Genomic DNA, 22,031 nt, shown 5'->3' with positions numbered 1-22,031 from the left:
AAACCTATTGTTATTTCAGTCCCAGAAAGCAACATAATGCCTTTATGCTGTAATTTAGAAAATGTTAATTTAAATTGTTTTTTAATTACTTTTGCTTATGTAAACCTCAGAATTTATAATACTGTATATGCAAAAAAGTAATTGAAAGAATATCAAGGTAGTGATAACTATCATTTTAAAAGCTCACAATGCAAACAGAAACGCGGTTCACTGAATTGATAGACCAACCACATCTAATTTATCAGTCTTAATAAACAGCATGGAATAGTCATTAGGGCTCTGGACTCCTATCTTGAATTCAGGTGTGAACATCCTGGGTGGTTTTCCGCCTTTGTAGAGTTGTGCACTATTGCTACAGTAAAATGTCTTTTTATTGTAAATGTAAGATAACAGTTTCACACAAATTAATAGAAATAAGATCTAATTACTGTACACTGGAGGAATATTACCTAGGCTGCATAAGGACATCTAAAATAAAAAACCTCTGTTAGACAGAATCGATAAATTTGCAACACCCCTGTATTGTATGGAGACAGGATTCTTTTGTTTGAGTTTTATATTCGGTTAATTGAATGGAAACACCCAGACCACATCATACAAAGGCCCACAGAGAAAATGTTTAAGGAAAATATGCAGCAGCTTTATCTCATAATACAACCCAGAATTTCATTTTGTCATTTTCCTTTACTGCTTTGACACACTGTCATGACTCTTGTGAACGGCAATTTAAAGGGTGGATTTAAGCTCAAATTAAATGAAAATTTCCAACCACCTGGCAGACACAAATTAAAGACTTGGATCTTGATGAAGATTCAAAGTTTGCTAGAGTATTGTTTTCAGTACTGTATGAATTCACCATCAAGTATTTTGTTCTTTGCAATGAGAAGGTATTGTAGATCAAAATTATGATTACATCTGGACTGTAGCTACTCCATTTAAGAAGCATATATACTGTACTTTACAGTTTACAAATAGTTGGGTGCTTTGAGTTGGTGATTTGTGTCAGTCACTGAGTTGTTGTCAGGAAAAAATATATAAATATGAAATATAAATATATATTTATATAAATATAAATAAGGGTAGAAATTAGAAGCAGTTTGTATGAAATAAAAAGTTATTAGTACATTTTAAAATTGATGTTACTGTATAAAGTTTTTTTTTGTCCAGTAAAATAAAACTGGCCTTAAAAAAATTGTAATCACCAGAAATATTGCTTTTTCAGTCTGTGTACCACTGTCATAAAAAGGCAGAGACAATTATATCTCGTATATTTCATATATGTAGGTCACATTTTATGATTGCATTTTATTTTAAGGCAATAAAATCATAATAAATGCAATTTTAGGCACTTTTGAGTTTAGCAGAGTCACAATTTCTGTATCAAAGACAGAATGTTTCAAATTACTGAATAAATGTAACCTTAAACCCAGTATTGCTTACATTATTGCCATAGAAATGAAAAATAAAAATGAAATATTTATGTTGCGAGGCTTTTACAATAAGTGAGCTTTAATATGTGCAGTGTACACTATAAAATTGTCACAGCTCTGTACTTTTACCGATGGAAGGATGAAGAGAGAAAGCTTTAAATGAATGTCACCTTCCCAGCTGTTACTTCTCAATTTTTTGGACTACAGCCTAGAATATCAAATGGGAATAAAGATACAACTTTAATTTTATGGAGAAGAGTGTGACTACATACTCAAAAAAATGTGCCCTGTGCCTGAGTATCAAGGTTAATGAGAATTCAAAATCTTGAAAAGGATATTAAAAAAGCAACATAAAAGAATTAGTAGGAGCTGTTGTTAGGTCCCTCCTACTAGCACTTTGTACGTGTACAACCAGTAGTCACTTCACCAGCTTCAGCTTATTTGCTGTAATGTATTTGAAACTGCCAGTGTAAGATCCGACACCAGGAATGCTTTGTTTAATAACTAATATACCTTCATTGCTCTGACTTGTTGGAACAGCTCACAGATGATCCTTTTTTTTCCTTCCCTTATTTTAATCCTCAAGCCGTAGTAGACTTTTTACAAAAGAAGAGGAGTGGTAATGTTTAACAGCGTTTCTGCTGGAGTTTGCTTGTGCTCCTAAGGATCATTATCTTTAGAGCTGCATTGAGGCAACACACCACATGAAGCAGCAGCAGGCAGTGTGAACTGCCTGGGAGTTAAAATTCACTTCAACAACAACTTGCATCTAACCTTCTGTTTGAAAGAAAGCAAGAAAGCAAAGCTTTTCCCTCGTCTTTCACAATAAAGTATTTTTTTTTTCCTCTCCTAAAATAAAAAAACGCATTGTTAGCAGCAGTGATCTGGGAAAGTAAGGAACACAGAATTTTGGAAGCAATGGCTCAGCAGGGGACTACACAAGACACTCTCACCGTTCCTGCAGTGGAGAAACGGCCACATGAACATTCCGGATTGAACGAAGACTTAGTTAAGATTCTAAGAGAGAACCTACTGCAGCATGAAAGGCCACGGACTACAAGAAAGTCATCCTCCATCTCGCCCAGGCTATCCCCAACTATTTCTCCGAGAAACTCCCCAAGGCTCCTTCGCCGGATGCTTCTGAACAACAACATTCATAAACAGAGGCGTTTCACAGTGGCACACACATGGTAAGGGAAAACAAAGCTGGCAGATTGTTGCCTCAGTTCCTTAGGCTGTTGGTGTCTGTGGGCATGTGTGTACTCGTTTCCTTCCTTAAGCTTTATAATAACAAAAAAAAAACACTAAATGTAATTTGAATTTCACTGCTTTGTCAGTACCTTTTTTAACAATTATACACCCTGTGAATTTTAAGTGAAAACTAATACAGTCTATTAAAAGTAACCAGTAACTGCTGATTTGCTACTCAGCCTCTTAGCTTTTTGCTTGCAGCATCACTATAGTTACATCTACTATTTATCTTTAAAATTGCATGTTAATTTTCCAAAGCAGCTTTTGTGCCACCCTATTTTCCTTTTGGTAAATACAGTAGAAATCTAATCCGCATGAAGTACAATATAAATATCTAAATTTTTTACAAACACTATGAAGGTTTACTATTTGTCATGGATTCATATCCCTAAGTATCATCAGACTATTAGTGAATTTGAAGAACAAATAAATAACCTGCTGAAAGTCCCATTGTAAAATGATGTTGAATTTAAATGAAATGACTGTATTAACAGTATTAACAGCCCACAGTATGTGATATACAGTGTGCTGTCTAAAAGAAGAGTGGAAATGCTGTTCTGAAATTCCAGTCTCTATAGCAATGTTCACATTTTGCATACAGTACCCTTTTACACAAATAAATGCTAAAAAAACATTAAATTAGTTCCATAGGATTCAATGTAATTACTGTATATGTCAATTAATAAATGTTTGTATTTAATATCAAGGCATAATATAGTACCTGCATGATGACTTGATGTGAAAAAGTACTGTCTCTTTTTCTTGAAGATTAAATATACTTTTTTCAGTGTCATTCTAAGGATGCAGTTTAGTGACTCCTGTTCTACATATGAACTTCACAGAATTTGCATTTCTTACCTATTTGGTCCAGCAGTGCCAAACTAAATTACTGCTAAAACGTTAAAGCACAGGCAGCTTTTCATATTTTCATTGATGTTAACAAATACCATGTTTAAGGCCAATATAGTATTTTTTATATTTATTATATATATATATACAGTACAAGTACTGTCATTCCTACTGTTCCTAGTATATGAGCGCCTACTATAATTTGTCCACAGAATTAAATGAAATCACTTCTGCATTCTGAGATGTGTAGACTCCTGCAATTTAAATAGGATTTTTATCATTAGGTTTTTTTTCTTCTTCATTTTAACTGCTGCAAGAGATTTCTTTACTTTTCTACACAGATGACAAACAAAATGTCATGGGTCTTCAAACCTGATAAAATGTTGCCTTTATGTCTCTCTAAACGAAACACCTTTGGGCTATTACTGTTATTGTTGTTGTTTCATGTGAGATTGTATTAACATTTTATTTGAATAGTTAGATAGATACAGTACAGATTCCTTTTCTTAGTATGAAATGCAAATAAGCAATGCACATTACAGAAGTAATCTAAGCTTATTTTACCTGCTACAGTACAGTATGTGCCATATAAGAGTTTTTAGGATTGTGTATTACAGTATATGACTTGTATTATTGGTATTTTATGTTCCATGTTTTACTTCTTACTTTGCTGTTGTAAGTGGTGATGTAACATCATCTGATAAAATATTAATAGCACAGCCTTCTAGGTAAATTAATATCAGTTTCATGTGTCAGAATGAGATATAACATTTCTGATCTCTACAGAGGTAGTATAAATGTCTTCTCAGAAATAAAAATATGTAGTTAATGTGAAACTAAGGTGATTTATTATCACTACATCAGGTTAAAAGGTTAAAATGTATGCCAAAATAAGAAGGAAAAGAAAAATGTGCTTCGTAATTCATTTAATGTTGTACAGTATACATTTATTTCTCTGTCTACCTTCTTTGCACTTATGATGTTACATACTTTTCTATAAATACATCACATTAATTATAGTAACACCACAGTAGGTGGAGGTGACATTTAGGTGTTATTCAGTACAGAAAGATTATCAATAAACTGTGCATATAAAGTGCATATGGTGCTGTATCACAAAAATACTTGACATAAAATATTACTATTTATCACCATAGAAAAATCTTTGTTAAAACAACCAGTTACAGTACCTATAATCAGTTCTTATATCATGCAAGATGCAGTATTCACTGATAAAAGCATTATATGACAATTGGTACAGCTGATTAATTATGGAAAAAAAGTCTGAAAAATAGCATATACTGTACTGTAGAAAAGACAAATGTTACGCCTAATATATTAAACAAAGAGTATACCCTCATTGACTAAAAAAATATGCTTTTTAAATCTATCAGTCTAATCTTTTACATCTGAAATGTATCTGTTTAAATTTCCATTAGTATTTCCAAATTGTGTTTCCATAGTGTATAAAGATATTTGTCTGGCATGTGCTAGAAAATGTGATTTCTGTTCTAAATCAATAAAGAACGAGTAACATTTGATGTCCATATTAATGGTAATGTTCTCATTTTATGTGATAGAATACAGGCTCCGATACCGTGTCCATTATTAACAGTACAATGGGAGCTGCATATCCTTGGAAACAGGAATGGCATTGTTGACTAAGGTTTAGATACTGTATGTTGAATGCTTCTTTTGATATTTAGCTTCTAAGACGTATAGCAGAGAACATGGATGTTGTAGGATACATAATCCAAAGCATGAAAAACCTTTGACATAATTTTAGGGAAACAGATATTATCATTGCTATTGGGCAATACCTAGTCTATAGTCACAAACTGGTATTTCGCTGCTCTGTATGCTTTCTGTAGTTGCACCTATTATGAATTTTTCAAACTTGCTTTATTAAACCGCCTTTAGAAAATATGTCTGATAACCTGTTGCTTTTGAAGCATGTATCTAGACCAAACATAACTCAAACATAAAAGCTATACATACCCTGTATATATTTGCAAGAACAGTTTATGCTAGTGACCTGTTTGATGGTTTATGTATTTCCAGTTTTCACCATGAAAAACAAAGGAAACTTACACAATTGCACTAATGTATTTAAACATGAATACCCCCTCTGCTCAGTATGAACATACAGTACCAAACAGGGAACTACGTTTTCATATATACTGTAAACTTGAATTTAAAACCTTTAAACTCCCAATTGCTTATGTGCTTTGTTAAAACTCACTGCATGAGTAGGCCTACTCACTATTCAAATGGATACACCTGTACATTGCAGCTTTTCTGTCTTTATATTGTGCCCATGAACAAAAAGATGAACCAGCTAAGGCAAAAAATATAAATGTCCCTAATGCCTATACAGTATATACTGTACAATATACAATATTTGTCTTCTTATATGTAATTCAAAACAATTACTCTCTTTACTCAAAGAAAATTAAAGACGAAGAGAATGAAAAGGTTTCAGCATGCTGAACGACCATGACTCTCTACTTGGGAAAAGTACACAGTGACAAGGCATTCTACCAAATCCCTTTCCTTTCTATCCTCTGCAACACAGCTGGCTCTTGCTCCAATGATAATCCTCAGTTCCAGATTCGAAACCTGTTAAGAGAATATCATGTAGGCATCACATGCAGTCAAAAGGAGATTTTTAGGAAAGCTGTGAGTGTTGCTATTTGATGTAGAAACTTAAGCGCTGACCTTGCAGCCATTTACCAGTCAGGCGTTTGAGTTAACTGCCCTGGAGAAAGTTAAGAGTTGAGCACATGTTGCTTTGCACTGTACATATCTGAGGAATTTTCATTAAAATAAATGTTTTTCTCAGTTTAATACCTGATATGTCCACATTCTGAATGATTAAATATGGTCCCAGTCCTCTTTTACTCTGAAACACTCTCTTTAAAACTGAACAGTAAGTATTTCCGTCACAGCTGTACTTTAGTTTTAAGACATTGGCAATGTGAGCCAAATATGATTACAAAAAGAGTATATTTCCTGATGTATCACACACATTAAAGAATCATGTGAAGTTATATAACTTCACAGATAACCATACTGTATTGTAAATTACAGTACATTGACTGCAGTTCAGTACTGATAAGTGCTGTTCTTGTAGACTGCCTTCATCTAGATACTATTACTCAAACCACAGTTTTTCAAGCAATTATTAAAATTTAATTTTTGGGCGAGCACACTTCACAGTTCCTCCACAACAAACTGTGATATTAACAATTTAAATATACTGTACTGATCTAATTCTAGTACAGACATATATTAGCAACAATGCAACTTACTGTACAGTACTCAAGTGACAAACGTATTCAAATCACTACTCAAAGCTAATTTTAATCCAGTCTCTGTTATGTTTTTCACATGTTTATTTGTTTTTAAATACAGTATGACCCTGCAGATTATAAAGCCACTATGGGATGTGTATCATATATTATATAAACTTGTGTTTTGTAATTTTGTATTATTTATACAGAATTACTAGTAACTGTGTGTAATTAAAAAAATATGATTCTATCAAACATGGAAGTATGATATCAGTTTTGTACAGTATTGTGACATTCCTCAAAGTACAGTATCTAATTTAGAGTTGTGGAAACATGGTAACAACATCCTGTCTCCACAATGTAATCATTGTATTCATTGAAATTGTCACTAGTAGAGTAAGCAAAGGAACAAGTAATAGGTTTATTCCATGCTGAAAAAAAGAAGAAAGAGAACACAACGTTTTGGCCACCTGAAGAAGACACCTGAAGAAGGCTCCACGGCCGAAACGTTGTGTTCTCTTTCTTCTTTTTTTCAGCATGGAATAAACCTATTACTTGTTCCTTTGCAGCCTACGCATGCTGACGCAGCTTCCCACCTGAACTACTAGTAGAGTAAGTACAAGAAAGCATGAATGGGTTCATAAACATTTAATACTGTAATGATTTGTGTGACAGCCACATGCAGCTGTAGTACTTTAAAGATTCACCGTGCCAAGTAGCAGATTTATTGGGTAGTGCAGTCCCGCATCAGATTATTTGAAAAAAAAAAATAGCTGGATGCAGTGCTGTTTGTCATGCCGTGGCACTTGATGTGGTATACCACCTGACACATCGCACATTCTGGATGACTGAATCTTTACATATGCTGTGCAATGTTGTATTTTTAAGTTTTCTTGACCTGAAAAAGGGCATGGTTGAATGAAATACAGTATGGCTATGATGGGAATCTTTGGATCAAAAGCACACTAGAAAATTTCAGTTGTGCGAACAAAAATGGAATCTGCGGAAATACAGCTTGATCTGTTATTTGTTTTCTTTGAGCGGCTCCCACCATGTGCTCTAAAATATTGTATCTGTACATATTCAATAACGATAAGCTTGTTTCATTTAAATGGTTAAACATATTGAGAGACAAAAAGTATGATTCAAACATTAGGTAGGCATCAAACACTGACGTACTGTACACAATGCAGAAAAAGTACATTTGCACAAACAATAGAACTGCACTATCAGCATCCTGAGGTTTCACCGTTCCAGAAAGCAAACAAGCTTTGAATGATGATGGCATCTGCTCATCAAAAAGCCTGTCTAGTTCAATTAGCAGCCAGCCTGCATTGGAGAAACATGCACTTGGGTTTTTGAAATCTAGATGTTGCTGAAATGTTGCCGAAGTGCCACAAAAAACACAGTCATAAGCTGCAGTTTAAATTTAATTGAGAAACATACATGAAACAGCACGTTTTACTGTAATTTTACTCATCAAACGTAGGCATTGGCATTATTTCCATCTCAAAATTAAAAATGTATCTAGCATTTTTGCTATTAGATCTTTGTCAGTGCTTTCAGATTTTAGAATCAACATACTATTTTCTCATCATAATAGAAATTCTCTCTCAAATTACAACGTGGAGGTGCTCCAAGTCATTGCTTTTAGAAAATGTCTCCGCATGAAGATCCGTTAACTCACAATGTGCCATTTTTTGCAAAATAAGATCTACTACAGATTATTTTAAATATCATTTAAAATTTCTTTCTGTGATTATTTGATTTTGTTACAATTAAAAAATACAAGAAACAGCCACCCATTGATTTAATAAAATTCTGATTTGCGGGAAAGCTATATTTATTTTATTTACCCCTTTGTAGGAATGGTAATGTTGGTTTGCAAAAAAAATGCTTTCGTGTCACTAATTAAGAATGGAAAAGGTGTCTATTTAATAATACTATTTAAAAGGAGAATAAAACCTATTAAAAATAAAAATGTGAGGGAAAGATCATGCTACAGTATTTTAAAATAATGATGACTGTCAGAAGTATGTTCTATGAATAAACAATAATGCTGTGAGCATTAACTTGGTTTATGAACAAAGGGGTCATTCATTTCCTCACTTGTTCTTGGATTAAACAAATAATAGTGTTTCCACTGTGTAGAAGAGAGACTCTGACACACAAAAGAATAGGTTCTGATGTATTTGGGGCCTTGGTGTGGCATTACTGTAGTTCTGTGGTTACAATGGCTGCTGTACATTTTCCAAAGCTCTTAATGTTATGCCATTAATAATTGATTCTTTGCACTTGGTAAAGCTGAGCAGCATGAATGTGATATTTTAGGTAACATTGTTCCTTGTTAGATTACTTTTTTCTAATATGCTTAATCAAGAACAACAACATTAACTTTTCAGTAGCTCAATAATTACAGTATTTCCAGTGTGTAGTATAATAATTACTGTATATGAATATACCGTCACAAATTGTCCTAGTGTTGTCATAGCCTTAATACAGTATATAGTAACTTGGAGCTTGAGTCCAACTGTAATTGTATTAATTCTCTTTGGTGATGTTTGTGTATTTCACCTTATGTAAGGTGTTTGAAGACTATTGAAATGTCCATATGGGTGTGTGCAGTTTCTCTTTATTGGATGAACTCCAAGCCTGCATTTTTAAAGTCTGTTAAATTGTATTGAAAGCAGTTTGGTTACACGTTAAATCATATATTTACCAAAGACATCTATGTAGTGCTTATGAAAAAAAAGCTTTCTCTGTTTGCTATGAATAAGATGCAGTTTTATCCCTGTCTTCACAGTAAACAACTATGTCATAATTTGCATAGTTGAACCACAGTATCATGGATGTTTACTAATACTTTTGTTTGCTGTTTCCTAGCTAGAAAATAATTGCATTAAAATGGCAAGGATATACAGGTATGTACGGTATATTTTTGCATATGATACTACTGACAAAGACCACTCCTATACTTTTAGTATGTAGTAAAGTAGTGGAACAACAAAGTCCAAAGTGTTATTTTGCTTTACAGACAAATGATTGTACAGTATTTATAATCATGATATTAATATAGGTGCTAAGAACATTATATAATAAGTTCATTTTTTCTGTAAACTTCACAATTCATTCTGCAGCCGCCATCTTCAGGAACATCAATAAGGAGAAGGGAGTCAGTTCCAGAGGTAGTAACAAATGCCCACGCCATGACATTACCTCCTCCATATTTCAGACTTTGCTTAAAAGTACAAGGATGAGTCAGGAAACTTTTGGAATAAAGTTTTATTGACAGATGAGTCCAAGTTGTAGTTATAAGAATACCACCTCATCTGTGAACTATGGTGTAGAAATACCATGGTCTGAAATGCAGAGCTGCCTCTGTAATTGGAAGCTTAGAACTAACCACGCCTTTATTTAATGAAGATACACAACTGTGATACTGGTGTATCTTCTACGGCATAAACAGACTATATTAAATCAAGAATTCAGAGTCCTGTGTGCTACAGTAGATAAAAGTAGTCTTCTTCAGCATGTAACTTACAGTACATCCTTTGTTAACTGTGAAACTCAGAGTGGCCTTTTTTTGTTTCCCTGCTTAAGGCATATGAGTGGTCTATTTCAAGATCATCTTATGAACTTACAGCAGAAGTCCAGCTCTTAACCTTAGATCTGCTTATTCTCAGAAAACCAAGCTTCTGGTTTCTAACAATGGGAAGTAGAGCCTTCTCATGGAACTCATTGTTCAAATCCATTAAAGCTCTGCGTCTTGTGACATTTTAATGTGTAAAGTATTCTTGCTCTTGGTTTCACTCAGTCAGTTTGCTGTACCTTTTTTCTTTCACTTACTTTGCTTCTATAGTGTTTTTGTGCATTTTATGTATAGCATTTTGATTTTATTGAAAACTGTAAAATAATTAATCAACTCTGTCCCTCTCACTTTCTACTTGCACAAATTGCCTTTCTCTATCAAGGTGCACAACATTCAAGAGAATGTAGTTAAAATGAGAACAAAGCACTGTGTATATACATTTTAAATTAGACGTAATGGGAAGTCTTTCATGTTTCATGTCACAATGTGTGCTTGATATAATGTCCAGGGTATTAATTGTATGTTGTACTAAAATGATTGCCTGTCTTTTATTCTACATAAATATACTGTGTTTACCTGCACTATAACCAAAACCTCATGGTTAACAAACCATAAATAGGACTGTGTCTTAGGAAGTGAGGGCTTAAACATTGCTTTCATAGTCTCTCCTAGCTCCTCTTGTCTCATTGGATCACAGTTTTAGACTGGATGAGCAACATATACACAGCTCTAGTGTAATGCATTTAAAAGACTTAATATGATTAAATCCAGAGGAAAGAATAATCTAGTTTTGGCATATTTACACATCTTAGCTCATGATACAGTTTCCCATTTTAAGGCGGATTGAAACATACAGTAAATGAAGCTACAGTAATTTGATGAAAAGCCACACTTGGTATTTATGAATTTCAAGATTTGAAAAGTTATAAAACAAAAAATGTGTATATACAGTATACAGTAACTTATTTAGGGCCATACTTTATTCATAAGGAGTGTACAGTATTAATGAAAACTTAAAAATTAAAAAGATATAGATGTTATGTCATATAAGATTGTTATTATCAGCAGTGAATGAATGCTTACTTAAATGGTCACCCTACACAGGTATACTGTAAGTGAAAGCCACGAGTAGAAAAGTAACCTATTATGATAAATAAATGTATAAGAATAGTCATTGTGCATACTGGCCTGATAATGATAAGGTACTGTACAGTTGTAGAGTATTAGATAGAGGGTGGCATGGTGGGACAGTATTTGGCCTTGCCACTTCACAGCGCTGGGTCCCTGGGGTCAATTCCACACCTGGGTTGCTATCTGTCTGGAGTTTGTATGTTCTCCCCGTATTCACATGAGCTTCCTCCAGGTGCTCCGGTTTCCACCCTCAATTCCAAAGGCATATTGGTAGGTTAATTGGTTTCTGGGAAAACTGATCCTGGTGTGAATGTTTGGCGTGCCATCCAGGGTGTACCACACATTTCATTTTGCAACAGGTCCTGTTTCCCCTGCAACCCTAGATTGCATAAAGCACTTAGAAAATGGATGGAATGGTAGAAAACCAGTTCTGCTATGAGAAAGTGTAAGTATGAGAAAAGTTCTCATACTGAACTACAGTAGTCTGAAGCTGCAGCTGCATTTGTCAATCTTACCTTCTGGTTTTTGTTTTAACAAACACAGGTAACAGCGCTGATCACAAAATATCATCCTTTTTTAAGAAAGAAACAAAAATTGCTAAAATAATTTTGAACAATCTGTAGCATTCCCCCTTCTAAATATTTTTTTTGCTGAATTTGAATGAGTTATGGAAACACTTAGGAGATCACAACCACTGTTATATAAATAGATCGATATGAGTTCTAGTTGTACTGTAGGTTCAGAAACAAAAAGAAAAAAAAAAGATCCTAATAGTAACAAAGGAAAACTGATATAGCTGATTGTTTTCTTCATTGTATTATCTTATATACTGTAATGTCATATAGTATAAAACCATATATAGTGTAAATGAGAGTACAGACTTTGCCATCTTTAAATACAAAGCTTTGATAGTGCTCTCAAGGAAACCTCTTGGTTCAAGTACAACCTTGATACATTCAGGGCAGCTGCTGCAAATGTATGTATTTGTTTTAAAATGCCAGTGTAACCTAAATAATACCATTACCATGGGTGTGTTTTTTTCTTTTATAATTGTACATTCTTTTAAAATTTTCACTGTTAAAGCAAATTGAAAATAATTCTGAAAGATCAGATGCACCAAATACACTGTCATTTCAATACAGAGCTGTTGCTGGTCTTGCAGTTTTATTTTACAGTATTCCAGTGTCAATAAAGTGTAGAAATGGTCACAGTGAATATAATGCAGCAGGTGGTTTCTGTTTGCATAAAGGGGAAGCATACAGGTATTGCATACACAGAGTATGGTTTGAAATTTTTAGGACGATGGCAGAAACAAACACTGAGTGTTTGCTGATTTAGCGTCTTAAGGTCATCTGATGACAGAGAAGTGATGCGCTGTTGAACAACAAGGCCAGCTGGATTCAGCTGTGTTTAAAGAGCAGTAAGCTTTTTCACATGACAGTCAGCAGTCATGCACTTTACAGTATGTGTTGCTTACAATAGGAAATAAGAAAACAAATTTGAAAAAGAATGATCACTAATTAATTATTTCATATTATTTTTAGAGAGGAATACAAATTAAATAGTTAAATAGTTTTTAGGTAATACACACTACAGGCAAACCAACTGTGTAATTTTTAAGTACAGTATTATATGGCAGTGATTTAGGCACAATTCAGCAACAGAAAATGCTTCTCCAGCTTCCCCTAGACTGCCATGCAATTGTTGGAGAGCTTTCTGAGTTGGAAAGTGTTTGGGTCAGTCAGACTATGCTCAGATAGCCATACAACATTGTCTCCTGCAGTTTGGTAAGTATTTGTGAGCTTAAAGTTTAATCAGTCAGAGCCAAGTCAATCCTTAAATTGTCACGACTATAGTCCCCCCTCCTTAAGGGTGCTCCAGCCCTTTCACTAAAGACTTCATTCCCTGCACCTGTTTCCCATTCCCTGCCCACCTTAAAAGCCAGGCGCTGACGCTCTTCCGGGCTCTGCATCTGATTTCCATATCGTGCGAGTCCGGGACCAGGAAGCGCTTGGTCCCGTTAAGGTTTTAACCTCCGTTCCCGTTCCTCGTCCGCCGGTTCCGACCCGGCCTTCGTGGTTTTTATTCCGAGTTCTGATGGATCTCCTGGTTTTGGACTTACCTTCGTGTTTTGGATACTCTATGGATTATTCTTTGGGATTGTTCGCCTCGGCCACACCTCCCCCGTGCACCAGCGCACCTTGGACACGCCCCCTGTCTTCTGCCCCGTTTTCCTGCATGACGTTTCCCCAGTGTTTCCCCACTCCGTCGGACTGTGTCGTCCGCATAGGGTCCGGAAAGAACTGTTCGTTACAGAATGCAGAGCCTACACCTGGACCCCGCGGATGGCACCCTGGCAGCCCGGATTCCATCGGGTTTTTTTTTTCTCACCCTTTTTTGTTTCTTAGGGCTTCGGAGCCGCCCTGAAAAGGAGGGGCGTACTGTCACGATATTAGTTCCCCCTCCTTAAGGGTGCTCCAGCCCTTTTACTCAAGACTGTATTCTATGCACCTGCTCCCTATTCCCAGCCCACCTTAAAAGCCAGGCACTGACGGTCATCCGGGCTCTGCATCTGATTTCCATATCGTGCGAGTCCGGGACCTGGAAGCGCCTGGTCCCGTTAAGGTTTTAACCTCTGTTCCCGTTCCCTGTCCGCCGGTTCCGACCCGGCCTTCGTGGTTTTTAATCCTTCTTCTGATGGATCTCCTGGTTTTGGACTTACTCGTGTGTTTTGGATACTCTAAGGATTACACTTTTGGATTGTTCGCCTCGGCCACACCTCCCCCGTGCACCAGCGCACCTTGGACACGCCCCCTGTCTTCTGGCCCGTTTTCCTGCATGACGTTTCCCCAGTGTTTCCCCACTCCGTCGGACTGTGTCGTCCGCATAGGGTCCGGAAAGAACTGTTCGTTACAGAATGCAGAGCCAACACCTGGACCCCGCGGACGGCACCCTGGCAGCCTGGATTCCATCGGTTTTTTTTTCCCCCTTTTTTTTCTTAGGGCTTCGGAGCCGCCCTGAAAAGGAGGGGCGTACTCTCACGACTATAGTCCCCCCTCCTTAAGGGTGCTCCAGCCCTTTCACTAAAGACTTCATTCCCTGCACCTGTTTCCCATTCCCTGCCCACCTTAAAAGCCAGGCGCTGACGCTCTTCCGGGCTCTGCATCTGATTTCCATATCGTGCGAGTCCGGGACCAGGAAGCGCTTGGTCCCGTTAAGGTTTTAACCTCCGTTCCCGTTCCTCGTCCGCCGGTTCCGACCCGGCCTTCGTGGTTTTTATTCCGAGTTCTGATGGATCTCCTGGTTTTGGACTTACCTTCGTGTTTTGGATACTCTATGGATTATTCTTTGGGATTGTTCGCCTCGGCCACACCTCCCCCGTGCACCAGCGCACCTTGGACACGCCCCCTGTCTTCTGCCCCGTTTTCCTGCATGACGTTTCCCCAGTGTTTCCCCACTCCGTCGGACTGTGTCGTCCGCATAGGGTCCGGAAAGAACTGTTCGTTACATAAATTCTGTTGACGCTGAAGGGTTTGCATTTTAAAAATAAAATGTATCAACTGTGCACATTGGGGAAGAAGCATTGAGTGTGAGTCAGATCTAATACAAATGTATATTGCTGCACACTTCCATATACATATAAAACAATGTTTAAAACAAAGTCACTTGTTGATGCAATGTAGTTACAGTATGTTGCCTGTTTGGAAATTATATTTTTAATGTTATTTTAATGTCACCTTTCTTCAATTTGTGCATTGTGTAATGATAAAATTAAAATATATATATATATTGCAATATTTTCACATTTCTATTTCTTTTTCATGTGAACCTTTTCCTAGTGATAAAGATTGAATGCTGTTAACAATTATCTCAAAAAGAGGACAAATTATTAAATGTACATATTTTGTGCAGTGCAATTTTTTTCCATAGGCACTGGATTTAAAGGTTTCTTTGCATTATGGGAATCTAGCTTATGATTAGACTTTTTATTTCTGAAAATAAAGCTCAGAAAATATTATGTATAAAAAAATATGACGTGATCTCCATGTTGCTAAGGTTTGACATGTACAGCATGATATCTTCTGACAAAAAAATGATTAGAGATGTATCTGCAGATGGTATACCTGATATAAAGTGTTAGTGTCACTTAAGATATAGCAAATAAATGAAGCAAATGAAGTAAGTAAATAAATTAAGTAAATATCATAATATAAAACATACGGAATTGAATACATACAACCTTTTCCCATTTTTATTGTTTTCCCTATACGGTATTGATGGTAATTCTGTAGGTATGAAGTTTGTGGTTAAAAGACAAAACAAAACCAAGAGCTAATTATCATAGCCCGGCACTGTATTCATTAATTTATGAGCCATTAGGCTCACTTAGATTATAATAAAGATCATTATACATCAAAAGGGACAATATTAGCTACGTATGTTTTCAGTGTTATTAGTGTTTATTCAGTAAAAGTAACTATAACAGCCCAGATTTCTATTTAATACAGCCATTTGTTACTACAGCCAGCAGCCATATCACCCTGCAGCTCACAACAGACAGCCTACTGAAGCTCAGCAGGTGTGAACCTGGTCAGTATCTGGATGGGAGACCTCCTGGGAAAAACTAAGGTTGCTGCTGGAAGAGGTGTTAGTGGGGCCAGCAGGGGGCGCTCACCCTGCGGTCCATGTGGGTCCTAATGCCCCAGTATAGTGACGGGGATACTATACTGTAAAAAGGCGCCATCCTTCAGATGAGACGGAAATCCGAGGTCCTGACTCTCTTTGGTCATTTAAGAATATCCCAGGGCGTTTCTCGAAAAGAGTAGAGGTGTAACCCCAGCATCCTGGCCACATTTCCCATTGGCCTTTACCAATTATGGCCTCCTAATAATCCTCATCTATGAATTGCCTTCATTACTCTGTTCTCCTCCCCACTAAATAGCTGATGTGTGGTGAGTGTTCTGGTGCACTATGGCTGCCATCGCATCATCCAGGTGGGGCTGCACATTGGTGGTGGTGGAGGGGCGTCCCCATTACCTGTAAATCGCTTTGAGTGTCCAGAAAAGCACTATATAAGTGTAAGCACTTATTGTTGTTATTATTTCATGAAAGAAGTCAGAAAATTGGCTGTTAAAACTGCAGGGTAGCTTGTTTCATACTCTCTTAATCCTTTGTGTAAAAAATATTTAGTGATTATCATCAATGAAATAAAAATAAATAAAAACTACCATATTTTCTTTAATTTCATGAAAGGGAAATAAACAGAAAAAAGCTATTTTGTATCTAGAAGTCTTTCAGCACCATTTTAGAACCACATTTGTAGTCTTTCCATACACCTTGCAGACAACCTGTCCAACTGAATTGGAAAACACAATATGAATGCAATAACAAGCCGCTAAACTATATTAAGAATGGAAGAACATGAAACTTAAGACTCATTATGAAAGGTAACCAAAGGCAGAACTCTCAACTTATAGTTTTAGGCAATAGCATGAAAATGATTAATAATATTGAGAAGAAGCAAGAATTATAGACAATAGTATGCAAAACAAGCAAGCAATTAACTTACCCAGTGGGTAAAAGATGAGATCTTGAGACTAATTGATTGGCTTAGGAACACACAAAGAGTGGCAAAATTAGATTTGAACAGTGGCATAGGAAAAGAGTATAAAACACAGGTGGCAAAGTTATTTTAGCTGCCAATTTAGTAAAGTTTAGGGTTCACAATAATAAAATGAATGAAATACTAACCCATAAATGCAGGAGTAGATATAGTTACTCACAGTTGCTCAAAATGTTGTTCTGCCACCTTCATGGAATGTATGACTATTGGTGTACAACTGTAGGTGGATAAACAAGCAATATAAGACAAGTTTTAGTAATCAACTATAAAATAGTTATACAGTATCAACAAACAAAACAGACTAAGCTATACTGAATGAAGATGATGTGATTTCTTCCAATAAACTCCTCCATTTTCCTCTGGTCTAGATTTAATAAATTCAGTCTATGAATGATTATAGGTCATTTACTATTAGTTAGCAGTAGAGTGACTGTCAAGACCAGAAAGAAAGCCATATAGTTAGAATTGCCCAGCTGAATTCTTTTAGGGTGGAAAAACCCACACCACAATAATTAACAGTCTAAAACGTAGCTGTGGATATGTGTTGAAAAGTTAGCATTGAAGTCACTGACAAGTAATACTCAGAGACCTAATACATAAGCTTAAGTTTATGTAAACTGTATATAAGTATAAGGTCTTAGATGTAACATTCAACACAAATGTGCTGTATTTAGAGTAGCATCTACTGAGGAATAAATAAAGGTTTATTCCATGCTGAAAATAGAGGAAAAAAACACAATGTTTCGGCTGTGGAATCTTCTTTGGGTGTGTGACGGTTTTAATTTTGGTGCAATAAACTTTAACTGGTTCCTTTGCAGCCTACGCAAGCTACCTACTTGATCTACTGACGAATGTGTGCTAGATCAAATCTGAACAAGAGTTTTTAACATAGTCACATTTGAGGGTAGTGATATTATTCAAAAGCAAAAGATTTTTTGGTTAGGTACCGATTTTTATTTAGATGAAAAAGTATTAAAAGTATTAAAAATCTTGCAGTGTTCCTTGCACAAGAGAGATTACATTTAGAGACAAACATATTGGTGTTGTATGAAGTCTGTAGTCTATCATTAGCATATACTGTATTGTACTGTATGAAAAGATATTGATTTCTCCAGGGTTTTTGTCTGCCTATCAAACCTGAGTAATATGTCACATTCGGCTAGTCTTGTCCTTCAGATACTGTATGACCTCTGAATCCTTTTTGTCCTAGTTTGTGCTAGTTTCACATAGAAACATGCCATGCAGTTTATGATTATACTGGAGAAAATCATTTTTTTTAATCATTTGTTTTTGAAGCCTAAATTCCATGCAAAATCAAGATTAAAAAACGTTCATTCCTTGTGTGAAACATCAGATCTTTCTTTGCTGTTTCAGGGCTGGATGCTTTTTTTCCCTTGTCTTTTTGTGCTATTACTGGAGTGCCATTCAAGTTAGCAATTTATCCTTATCCTTATAAAACTGAGTTTTCTTAAAACATAGATATTGTAGAGTATTGTAGACACTTTAGACATATACCTATAAACTATAGTTTTATAAAGGACAGTTTAACTTCTTATAACCTGCTTTCATGGTCAATTAAAAGCTCTGGACTCAAGGACTATCTATTTACATATTTTAAAACTAATGTATAACAATACATTATAAATTTGAAATAATTAATGCTGGTGTCTGCCTTTAATTAGAAGTCCATTACCGTTGTCAAGAGGTTGCTCTTAGCTGCCCTCAAACTTCTCCACTAGCAGCACTTTATCTGGAAGCTGGTGAATAGGCACACAAGTACTGCAGGAGGTTGACCTGTGAATTGAGTCACCTAATTAGCACCCTTCTTGAAAGCTCTCCTTTTTGGCCTTGGAAGTTTTCCATTATACAACAATATTGATTTTTTAGCCCACTGTCGAGATACAGCTCTGTACCTGACAGTTAGTGAGACCAAATTATGGTTGTGAGGGCCTGACATGACAAAGTTGTGATGAACATGAAATCAGGGTTAGTCTGTAATGTCCGCTGCTCCTTGAATTCACTAATGTGATTGATAGGTTATCCTTTATAAGGGTTATATGGTGAATAATCAAAGACATCTTTCATACAGACAAGGTATGGCTACACATTAAATTTAATTAATGGCGGCATATTTTGACATCACAATGAAGAGATTCTAAAAATAGAAAGAAAAGAAAGATCCATGTATTGAAAGATACTTTCGGTTTGTCAGAGGCCTTTCTGTAGTTTAATCATTTTGAAAGGTTTCTGTCTTATGTTTCAGTGTGGATAAAGTAGAATTTTAACACATTGCTTTGAATTAGGGTCAGTGGAAAACCTTGGTCTTACTATATTAATGTACTGTAGGAACTGATATTTTGGGAAAATAATTTTGTATTGTATGTGAAGTTGTATTTTCAGGGTTGTTTTTTGATACTTGAGGTTCCCTATAATGTACTGTAAATCATATGAGAGAAAATCAATGTCAAAAACATTCTCACTCCAATGAGTACAAAAACAAATTATATTTTATACTCACTATTATTAAAAAAACTACTGTCCCATGTCCCATGTAGCATTTTAAAAAAATAAATCCTTTTGTGTTAATGAATTTTTAAAAAATGTGCTACTGTTTGTTTTCTATGCAGTACAGTACTCACATCAAATCCAGCTGAGAATCAGCATGTGCCTCAAGTTTAGGCCCATGAATGTGCTGCCTGCTCATATTATTTTAATTATCATGTAAAGGTTACATACTGTATGCTTTGGCAATGGTACATAAGCTAAATATAGCACTGTCAAGACAAAGATAATAATGAAACACAAAAAGTCTCAAAGCTGTGTACTTTCGGGTAGTTGATAACTTTCTGTTTGTGTGCAGTATGTGTAAAATGTAATAAACAGATTTTTTGACAGATATTTCCAATTCATTTATTTATCATACTCACCACATACAGTATGTCACCACTTGGAAAATCCCGGTCACACTGGGTTAATGGCGTGGTGGTAGCCAAATTGTTTAACCTAAAGTTCTGTTCCAGGTGAGCATCTTTACTGATTGAACCAGTGGGGTCTTTTAAATAATCTTAGGTCAAAGGGTGGTAACCCTTGTCCTTAAGTATTTGAACACAGCATTGTTCTTGATTAAATCATGCCACTAATTAGGCTATTGACTAGGTTAAAGACTTTAAGGGTTTATGAAGGTGGTTGAGAGAAGAAAAACATCCATTACTGAGTTTCTGATTATTTGTTGTTTATCTATGAAAACATATTTATGTTTATATTATGTTTATAAAGTATCTTTCCACAAACCTTGCCTTTTTACATGTGCTTTATATTTAAATTTTAAAAAGCAATACATACTCGTTGACAAGCATATTACACCATTGATGAAAACATTAAAAAGTGGGCGTCATATACAATGCACAAAAATATATAGGGATGACAATTTGAAACAGGTCTTCTTCACTTTTGGTTAGAAAAATGTTTTTTTTTAATTTTTGAAAAAATAACTGTCTCTCCTACTTTGTATTTTATCAAAATTAATAGAGTAAAGAAATGTGTCTCTAGGTTTTAAATTTAAAGGGTAGATTTAACGATAACTTGAAATGATTTATTATTTAGTCCTGAAAATATCCACTATGTACAATACTGTACATTATAACTTGTTTTAAAGGGTAGTGTGTTAAGATTGTTAAGTTTGCTTTGGTTAATTTCAGGAATAGATTCCATTTTCACTTCTTAACCATTCATTTGCTGTTTGCTCATTTTCAGACCTGATCTGGACTAGGAATCTGGGAGTTCAAGGGCTTTGATCACACTCACTGTTTTCACTGTAGTATAATGATGCTGGTTGTAGATGACAACATTAGTATATTAAATTTGATTTTTGTTTTGGCGAAACAGTACGGATTGATTGATTGCTGTATTTTATTAGGTAATTTATTAACCTTTTCATATTGGCAATTATGATTAACTTACTGTATAATGTATATTAATAAGATTATTGTTGCATGGACAGTCATCTCAGTCATGGTATTGAATCATATTCACTGTGATTCTTCATGAAGCAGTAAGCCACTATCAACCAAATGAACGAGATTAGAGTTGCAGGAACAGTCGTCAGATGGACTCCATGTTCCTTTTCCCATTTATATCAGTCCATAGGTTCGAATGATCATACAGAGGATACTTAAATGGGACAAGGAAGCCTGCATACCTGAAAATACAGTTTGATGCCATTAACAGTAAGGTTCATTTTGCTGCTTCAGAGGTGGCAAGAGCCAATTATCATCACAGATGAAAGAGCTCCTTTGTCAAGGTTTTTGATCATAGATTGATCAAACCAGAGAGCTCAAAACCTAAAATCTTTTGTAGCTTAAATATGCACTATTCGTTCATTTAAATAATAAAGGACAGCTGCAATGTTTTTAAAGCTTCTACAGTATATCACAGACCATTTCAAAATTCCCAGCATTGGGAGCTAATTCTTAACTGATGTGACAAAATTGATTTGAGCAATTTATGTAGATGCCTGCTTAACTGTCCAGCTTTGTTTATTCAGACTGCAACACAATAACCAATCTGAATCAAACTAAATACATATTTGAAATACCATTAAGTAAATATTTGCTGGTCAAAATTGACCTTTAAAAATAATAAAGGAGAAAACAGTTGTCTGTAATCCATTGATTCCATGAGGCTTTTCATTTATTAGTTTTATATTGGCAAGGAATGTTTACTTTAGACATAAAAACAAATAACGAGCCCAGTATTAACACACAACCTACAGTACTTGTTACGGGAATTCATTAGCTTCTCCAAAAATACTGGTTATGTCTGTTCTAAATGTAAGAGCTGCGTAGCATAGTGATATATGTTTAAGC

At 35.4% G+C, this 22,031-nt stretch overlaps 1 protein-coding gene across 4 annotated transcripts in view; it reads left to right on the top strand.

Annotated features, from left to right (window-relative positions):
- The window catches only part of pde4d (phosphodiesterase 4D, cAMP-specific), a 507,544-nt gene that overhangs the window by 225,191 nt on the left and 260,322 nt on the right, over positions 1-22,031 (top strand). For 2 of the 4 annotated variants that reach the window (XM_015367796.2, XM_069187201.1), the window contains exon 1: positions 1,891-2,620. The exons of the other annotated variants lie outside the window; for them this stretch is intronic. In XM_015367796.2, the coding sequence (XP_015223282.2) occupies positions 2,349-2,620 (272 nt within the window). In that variant the 5' untranslated portion in view covers positions 1,891-2,348. Of the gene's footprint in view, positions 1-1,890; positions 2,621-22,031 lie in introns of those variants that run through there. 4 annotated transcript variants of the gene reach the window in all.

This window comes from Lepisosteus oculatus, chromosome 3 (assembly GCF_040954835.1).
Source record: "Lepisosteus oculatus isolate fLepOcu1 chromosome 3, fLepOcu1.hap2, whole genome shotgun sequence".
Lineage (NCBI taxonomy): Eukaryota > Metazoa > Chordata > Actinopteri > Semionotiformes > Lepisosteidae > Lepisosteus > Lepisosteus oculatus.
The sequence above is the reverse complement of the archived record's forward strand: the minus strand, read 5'-3'. Positions and strand labels throughout refer to the sequence as shown.